Raw genomic sequence first — 8,623 nt, forward strand, 5'->3', positions numbered from 1 at the left:
AAGTCATTACTTCTTAGCATTATTGAGTGCTTGAAGTGTCTGAGGGACAGAGAGCAAGGATTGATGCAAACTCTTAATATAGGATTAGATGGTTTTCACACTATGCATGCTCAAGTCATTCTTCATCACTTTGAAAGAAGCTTCACATTCTTGTAGGAGTCAAACTCAAGTTTTGGATTTTTTCTACCTTATGGTAGCTCGATTCAAAACCTTTCTCTAAGTGCTAGTTGTGAGAGCAACAAACAAGCTTCATTTGGTCCTTTGAAAAGGTTGCTTTAATAAGGTGGTTGCTATTGATATTCCTATTGATGAATAAGGGAGGATTTTGATTCTAAGGGTATGTTAATCATTCTTCTCATTTTCTTAGGTATTCCGTTGTAGAGAAGTGTCTTATCTGTTTCCCGCCAACGGATATTTTCTTCATTTTCTTGTACTAATTCATGTGCATCCCCTCTTTCTAATCTCTCATCCTCCCATCGTGATTCGTGCTCCCATATTTGTTCTGCATGCTCATGCTTCATTGTTCTGTGGCTCTAGTTTCTTTTCTCTGTTTACGTACGCAAGCTCTCTGATTCTGCCACAAGCAACAACAGATCATATAGCAGAAATAATGCGTGCCATCTCCTCCAAAATTCTGTGATTCGCAGCAAGCCGGCCTCCATCTACCCGTCGATAGGCAAGCTGGCACCCCTCCACTCCTTGTCCTTCTACCACTGCTTCACCAAATTTAGGGCAACCCTAACACCGGCAGTGGTCGGTCTCTGCACCTCCCTGTAGCACCTCGCCATAAGAGACAACCTTGTAAATCTATAAATTTCCCTCACTTGCAAGCAAGCCATCGGCCATAATTTATCAAAGCACGACTTTAATGCCATGGTTGCTACTTGCAGGCAAGTTCGAAGCAATATTCGCATAAGTTCCTAGTGCTATTGTGGCTGCCTTGTAATTATGTGTTCGATTCGGTGAAGTGGGTAGGTGGAAGCTCCTCTGATTTTTGGCATCGCATGATTCTAACTCGTAGTGCTTACTTCTATGCACTCTCTTTCTATGTCACAGTTGCATGTGGAGTGTCTTTTCTCCAATTCGTAAATGTGAACAGCTCTTGAAGCATGTTCATCCTTGGCTTCTCTTAATTTGTTCATGGGCCTGTCGGTTCCACGTTACTTCAACTAGTTTGCTGTCTCTGTGGGTCATGGACCTGTAAACACACATTCCCACTGGGTAAGTAAAGATATGTGGATGGACATTGATTGCTCAAACTAGGAGCTAACTATGTGTAGCATGTCATTCATCCTTGTGCTGCCTAGTCATAGTTTGTTTTCTCCACTTCAACACACCCATTGATTAATTTTGTTACATACTGTCTCTCTATAAGTGGCTTTTGATATTGCATTTGGTGCTGGAAGGCATGCTTGCCCTGCTAGACATGAATGTACATATCTAATCTGATCTGTCCTTATCGGGTCTCCTACTAATTACTTTGCCTTTCATGTTTTTGCAGGATGCAGTGATATATTCATTAAGGATAAAAGACGATTTACTCCAGTATATTAGGTACTTGTGCCAGTGTAGTGATTCATAAAATAAACGCTACAACAATTTCCTCGACTGATAGTTTCAGGTATGCTTTTGTAGCTTTGGATGGTGGATGTGTGGTGGACATATGTATGTAGCTTTGGATATATGTACGGTGGATCTATGATGCTTTTGTAGCTTTGAATATATGTATGTAAGAAAAATAAAAAATAAAAAATCAAAGTACTAGTCTATGTAGCTTATGTGTACTTTATGTGTAGTTCAAGGGTGTATGTGGAATGAACCACACCCTTGCTAATTGGCAATATCTAGAATAAACTATTGCTATAGGTCTCTCACTTGTTGACCATGGCACCAAGCTCACTACACTCTCCTCATGAGTCACAATAAACTATTGCTATAGGTCTCTGACTTCTATATACAACTCACTACACTCTCCTCATCTGGGGTCACAATATACCTTCTATTACTCCACTAATCAGGGAACCTCTCAACCACCTCCTTTACACTCACACCCCTCCCCCATAAACCTTCCTCTATGACAACCATCATTACTTTTGACAAGTATGTTGCTCTAGAGCCCCACTTGGACTCTTCATCACAAGAAAGAGCAAGCTTACACCTAGCTCATTTTTCCTCAACTTTCCAATCCCTTATCTTGGCCACATATCCACTTATGTGCTCATCAACTAATGCCAATGTTTACAAAATTTGACCCAATCACTTTAAATGTAGCTCTATTGCTAAACTAGTATAGACTATGATATTAACTGCGCAACTAAAATATGTTATTAACGTAAACTATGTTATGGGCTAGTTTTTTTGCAGTCTTGGAGTTTTAATTGTGGAGGTCATAATTTCATCAACCTTGGATTGAAGATTGAAGATACTCAAGTAAGGGATGTCTTCTTCTACAAGCACATTAAGAAAATATACATGTAACTATAAGTGTGCACATAGTACTGAAGGTTGGTAATTAGTGAATCGTATTACTTATTTTAGACACGTTAAAAATGACATGCTTGGGATTACGCATTCTTCTCTAGAAAGATCACATCCTAGTGAACCAAGGGACTCAAATGTGCAAGGAGAACATCTTGAGAACCGAAGGCACGAAGAATCATATCCAATGCATGGTGAAACTAACATAGATGATTTAAATAGATGACGTAGGTGGTGTGATCACCTTGCATATCATAATGGTGGGAGGAGTGTTGGTCCACAAACTTTGCTTAGGCACCAGGAGTTGAAGGCCAAATATGATGCACTAAGTATGCAAATTGGTCCACAAACTTTGCTTAGGCACCAGGAGTTGAAGGCCAAATATGATGCACTAAGTATGCAAATTGGTCTTACTCCTTCTAATGAAAGGCAACACGAACAAGGCAATGATCAAACTATCAATACTTCTATAAGTTCCCCCTTCAGTCATGACAACAACTCAATTAACCATGCTGAGTCTCCTCAAATAGATCCTTCTATAGACAATCATATATCTATTACTGGGCCATCATTATATCAACAAACTATACAAAAAATAATTGAGTTTCAAGCTCTTTGGGATGAGAACCAAATATCAATTAGTGCACAAGAGAAGATGCTCCAATTATTATTTGGAGACATGGGCAATCCAAGGGCTAGGGCTCAAAGAGTTGAAGAGTGCAAGCCAAGTTTAAGCAAGCTATTACTGCAACTACCTGATACATGGGATGGAAACCTTGATGGAGTGAGAGTCCCGACATCTTGGGAGCAACTTTACTCTATGTATCATGGTCTTGGCATGGTCCAACCTGAGCGCTATAGGTTTTGCATGGAAATTAAAAACAATGATTATTAAATTGAACTTCTTACACCTAGTAAAGAAGATTCTTATGCCAAAGATGTAGTCTTATGTTCTTACAAACAAAATATTCAAAAAAGAATACTAAAGCGTGATTGTATTGAATGTTGTGAAAAGTGTAAAAAATGCAATAAACCAAGGAGAGAAATGTTAGCTATTGATTATTTACCTTTAAAGAAATAATTAGAGCTTTTAGTGCGATCCAGGACACTTTGTTATGATTTCCTAAGCATGTGACGTCATAAAACAAGATGGTTAGGGAAAGATATCCACATGCAACCAGAATTCATTAACGAGTTTTGGGATGGAACAAAGTGTCATGAGTATCAAGATTTTTGGAATCCTGATGCTGAGTATGAGATGGTTGTTGCGTGCAACAACCCTACATGTGGGAAAGTATATACAACTTTTTCAAGGTCTTGTTTTTCAATAGTTCTAGAATAAGGTTTTGACCAAGAGATGCAAGAGTAATTTTGTTTGTAAAAAATGTCGACATCTCAACAAATGTAAAAAGAAAATGTGTAGAGGTGATCCTCGAAACTTGGCACTTCTTTTACATTGGGATGGCTTCCAAGCCTCTCGTACCACTCAAAAGGACTGTGGTGTGGTTGAAATTAAGGTCCTTAATGGTGGGAAGGGTTCCATATTAGGCATTATTCATGTTTTATTCATACCTTTTAGTTGCTCTAAATTTATTCGTAATATTCCTGATGTATTTCAAATTTTTTTAAGACCACTTATTAGTGAGCTACAAGACTGTTACATAAATGGTATGCAAGTGTCATACAACTACCCTATAGAAAAGATTTTTGAAAATCCAATGGGACAATCAAACTTTTGTGTTGTTAGATTAATGCTAATGATGGTTACAGGGGATTATCCTGCACAATGCAAAATAGGATCCTTCAAAGATGGTGGGCAATTCTTTTGTCGTAGAGACAAAGCCCAAGCTACTCTTGATACTAGTAATCCCTCATTCCAAGGACGTTACCTTTACGATGGTAGTTGATATCAGGCAAGATATCCTCCAAACCAACAGTCCATAGGTGAAATGATTGATGTCTTTTCAAGTTCAAAGAGGGCATCCACACAAGCTGAAAAGGATGGAAAACTAAAGCTTGCAGGATTAGCTAGAAAGTCTATTCTATGGAAACTGTATGATTTGTATGGTATTAACTTGTCAATAGACTTGGTATATGATGCAATGCATGTGTTATCTCTAAATATATCAAAAATACATACGAGTACTCATGAGAGCCATGTCCAATGAAAAGAAAAAGATGATAGATTTTTGTTGTGAAAAGACTTATAAGCTCTCTCCACCCTCTATTTGTCATGGACGGTGGCCTTATAATCCAAGTAAGTACTATGAAAGCTTTAAGGCCGAAGAGAACCAAAATTTCATCCAATGGTGCTTACCATATATTTTAGGTATAGTTGATGAGATACCAAAGTCAATTTTTGACCTAGGTTTGTTGCTCATAGATATTGCACATGCCTTTTATAGTTATAGTTAATGTATTGGTTGGTCAAAAGAATGTTTAGGTGTTGTACGTACTTTGTTTTCTGCTTGGAGAGTTTGAAAGGAAGAAGCCTTTGGTGCTACTTCTTCTCCCTTAGAACACGTTGCAGAAAATGGAAAACTACTAGATGACATATTGAGACATGGATTGCATGATGTGTATTGGTGTTATGACTTTGAGCGAATGGTAGCATTATATATAGCGGTAAAGACTAATAATCGCTTTAATGAAATATCTTATGTAAATAATTATAAGAGGACATTCTTCACTTCAATATTTAAGTTATTAGAAATGGAAGTAGATGGGCTTTTGCCACATGAAAGAATGCCTATCCAAGTACATGCCTATTTTTTTTCACTTGATAGTTATGCTTTCACTGATTACCAGACACTGTGTTGTTATTCATTTCATGAGAATGTCATTGTGGAGGTTTCTTCAATTGAGAAGGCAAAGAAGATGTTGACAAATGGGTGCTAGTAGCATTGGTCATAATGGACATCATTATCTGATCGCCATCCCATTGTGTATATCATAATGCTTTATCTATGGGTGTTTGTATATTAGGACTGTATCTTGTGGATATAGCTCATGGTGTGTCTCATGTAAGTATAGGTAGTTGGACCTTTGTGTGTATGTGTGTATGTATGCATGTGTGATTATTGTTATTTCTTTTTATAAAGAATGAGAAAATTTCTTGCTTGAAGAAGATTAATGTATGGATATAATCTCTTGTTTGAGGAATACTAGCATATAAAGTTGTAAATTTGATTTTACCTTGTATTTTGTTTGATTTTAGCTTGTCTCATGGTTTGTATAGTTGTATATTGTATTGTTGTATGGTGTTTTTCTTTAAAACTTAAAAACCCATTAAAATCATTGAGAGAGAGAGAGAAAGAGAGTGCGATCATTGTTGTATGCTTTTTATATGATTGATTGATTCTTTATTGGTTGAATATTAACATAGTTTCTTGATTTAATTTTAGCTTGTCTCATGGCCTCCCCAAGTCAACAAACTCTAGATTCAATGATGCATACTATCATCACTCTCCAAAAAACAATTGAGGAACTGAAATCAAAGAATGATAGTTCTGAACAAATAGTGAGCATGAGTAAACCAGTTTTAATACAAAGTAAAAGAGTCCAGTTGCCATCTCAAAAGCAAATCAAGAGTATACAAATAGGGGATGTATCTCTGATGAAGACTCCTACATATGACCAGATTTTCAAACCACCTAAAAGGATTAGTCGAAAAGACCAAGATGAGTTTGGAAAGCCATTTTTACTAAAATACTATCGAGGTATGCAAAATGTTAAGTATTGTGCTAATCACAAAAAAGTGTATAATTGGGTCAAGAGCCATGAGATTGGCAAGGATTTGCAGTTTTTTATAATAATAAAGATCACAAACATAGAATTTTAGAGATCATAGATTAAAACTATGATTAAATTTTACCCCTTGAGTTTCCTGGTGCTACTTACCTTTGGAAAAAGGAGGATATATATCTGTACTATCTTTTTGTTGCTCAAAATCGCAGAAAGTAACTCAAGAGGAAAAGATCATCTTTGGTGGATATATCTTTGGTAAGCATACTTATGTATCAAAATTTTCTCACCATAGATTATATACATAAGAAATTGGTACTGATTGGCACAACTATGTTTTTTTAATAGAAGAATCATAGCTTGGAGCAAGTAGATATGCAACAAAAACCGGTAAGATTTGCAATTTTCATCTCAATTGTTATTTTTTCTATTGTGTAATTTTTATTATCTTTACCTTTATTATAATCAATTCACTTTAAGTTTCTTAGATATATTTACCTTTCATTATATTTTTTCTAAGATTTTAGGATACAAGTGACGAGGTGTATTATCCACAACTTATGGTGGAAGAACAATGTATCTTTTTTGAGAATAGTGCAACGCATGTATGTACATCGTTCACTCATTTAAATATTTTAATATTGACTTCAATTTTCTTGCTTGTACTAGTTGGAATCTCACAATGATGGTCCGCCTCTTGTTTCAATTTCTGCTTCCGAAAGATTTCAAAAAAAATAATGAAATGGTTAGTATACCTTGGTTTGTAGTCTTTTTCCATTTGATTGTCTTTAACACTTAACCTATATTTCAGGACTATTTAAACTCATATCATAGTTTTATGGAGCTACTACAAGGAATTCCATCTGTATGAGGAATATATACATATATTCTTAATTTTTGTATACTTTTAAATTAAAAGATATTCCATTTTAAGTTTTACTTTTCTTGTATTAAAAGGTTCATGTGGTAGTGAACACTCTCTTCCACAAGATATAAACCAAGATCTTGAGGAGGTTGAAGTAGCACGGAAAATTCTTCGTGTACGAAAGATATGCTTAGCCATCTCTTGATATTTTATTTTAATATATGCATTTAATAAATTATATCTAAATACAAACTTATTGTGATTAGATGAGCGAGAAAGTGCAGCAAAGCAAGCAACAACAAAAGCAGAGTAAGGGCAAAAATAAGAAATTATCTAAGGTACTTCTTTGCATTTCTTTTTACTAAATGTGGCATAATTTAATTTTGTTAACTTTATTTTCTTGTCTATATTATAGGCTCTCGACCATGTTGAGCCATCAAAAAGTGTGGATCCTTCTAATATAGAATTGCCATCAAGAACTTCATCGGTAACTCAATGTTATTAAATATTAAGACAATAGAGTAGCTAATTAACTTATGATGTAGTATCACACTAATCTATGTTGTATTTCTAAAATGCAGGTTGTTAATGCCTTTGAAGAGGAAGACCAAGAAACCATTCTCCTCAAATATTTAGACATCCAATCCATTGATGAGCTATATGCATCCTTAAAATCTACATATGGTGTTATTAAGAGAGATCCTACTTTTTTAGGAGGACGCAATGAGCAAACATTGCCAGCCATGAGAAAAGCTCTCGTGGATTGGTTACTCTATAGAGAGAAAATTCACGTCACAAAAAATCACAATGAATCTTTGAGTATTGATGATATATGCATCTTGAATTGACCTCTTTATTAATGAAGATAACAGCTTTTAATTCTTTCTATTATTTTAATTTATATTTTGTATCATAATAGTAGTTCTTAAAACTATTTACATGATTGCAACTAGTTTTCTTATATATAAAAAATACCATATGCTTAGTTCTAACTAGTCTGTTTATATAGTAAATTTCACTACATGGATAATTAGAGAATTTTGAAATTCCTATACATGAATATTTTACTATATCACTAACTTGTAAAGTGTTCCACTTTTACTAGTTGAGACTTTTTTCGGATACTATGATGCTTTCTATCAGGATTGGTTACTCTATCAGGATACTTATCCATATGGAAAATTTGATATGTGGATTGGTTACTCTATCAGGATACTTATCCATATGGATTGGTTACTCTATAGAGAGAAAATTTGATACGTGGATTGGTTACTCTATCAGGATACTTTTTCCGGATACTCTATAGAGAGAAAATTTGATACTTTTTCCAGATACTTTGATAAGTATCCATATGAAAAGCTCTCGTGGATAAGTATCTAGAAAATTTCTCTTTTTTTTCCATATGGATACTTATAAGACATTATCATTCTTTTTCAAACATCATCATGGCGATCGGACAGTGGGTGCCAAACCTTATCCATGATTTGAAGGTGTTCTAAGTAGCATATAGTTGTAATGGCGATCAGGCGTCCTGCT

At 35.2% G+C, this 8,623-nt stretch overlaps 1 protein-coding gene across 19 annotated transcripts; it reads left to right on the forward strand.

Annotated features, from left to right (window-relative positions):
- The first annotated feature begins 387 nt into the window (after positions 1 to 387).
- LOC148042005 (uncharacterized) lies at positions 388 to 7,954 on the forward strand. Of its 19 annotated transcripts, none has more exons than XR_015691888.1 (12): positions 388 to 971; positions 1,057 to 1,221; positions 1,502 to 1,621; positions 2,365 to 6,197; positions 6,435 to 6,480; positions 6,574 to 6,612; positions 6,892 to 6,967; positions 7,034 to 7,087; positions 7,180 to 7,262; positions 7,354 to 7,425; positions 7,503 to 7,574; positions 7,669 to 7,954. XR_015691888.1 is itself a non-coding variant. In XM_087684841.1 (11 exons), the coding sequence occupies exons 9-11, from the start codon at positions 7,354 to 7,356 to the stop codon at positions 7,933 to 7,935; spliced, it is 411 nt and encodes a 136-aa protein (XP_087540967.1). In that variant the 5' UTR covers positions 388 to 971; positions 1,057 to 1,221; positions 1,502 to 1,621; positions 2,365 to 6,480; positions 6,571 to 6,612; positions 6,750 to 6,827; positions 7,034 to 7,087; positions 7,180 to 7,262; the 3' UTR covers positions 7,936 to 7,954. The 19 variants fall into 19 exon arrangements, 10 of the variants coding, with proteins under 10 accessions (XP_087540967.1, XP_087540985.1, XP_087540940.1 ...); XR_015691875.1 differs by lacking the exon at positions 6,892 to 6,967 and adding an exon at positions 6,750 to 6,827 and having other exon boundaries at positions 2,365 to 2,772; positions 2,839 to 6,480; positions 6,571 to 6,612; XR_015691882.1 differs by lacking the exon at positions 6,892 to 6,967 and adding an exon at positions 6,750 to 6,827 and having other exon boundaries at positions 388 to 801; positions 891 to 971; positions 2,365 to 6,480; positions 6,571 to 6,612.
- Positions 7,955 to 8,623: the final 669 nt, after the last annotated feature.

Source organism: Lygodium microphyllum, chromosome 1 (genome assembly GCF_053477565.2).
Source record: "Lygodium microphyllum isolate KBCC chromosome 1, Lygodium_microphyllum_v1.1.10, whole genome shotgun sequence".
Classification (NCBI taxonomy): Eukaryota; Viridiplantae; Streptophyta; class Polypodiopsida; order Schizaeales; family Lygodiaceae; genus Lygodium; species Lygodium microphyllum.

What these genes read in the sequence shown, in the direction of transcription:
- LOC148042005 (XM_087684814.1), top strand. Translation starts at nt 6,905, where the DNA reads ATGATGGTCCGCCTCTTGTTTCAATTTCTGCTTCCGAAAGATTTCAAA. An exon ending in AAAATAAGAAATTATCTAAG is followed by an intron (nt 7,426 to 7,502) that starts GTACTTCTTTGC and finishes TCTATATTATAG; the next exon opens with GCTCTCGACCATGTTGAGCC. An exon ending in TGCCATCAAGAACTTCATCG is followed by an intron (nt 7,575 to 7,668) that starts GTAACTCAATGT and finishes TCTAAAATGCAG; the next exon opens with GTTGTTAATGCCTTTGAAGA.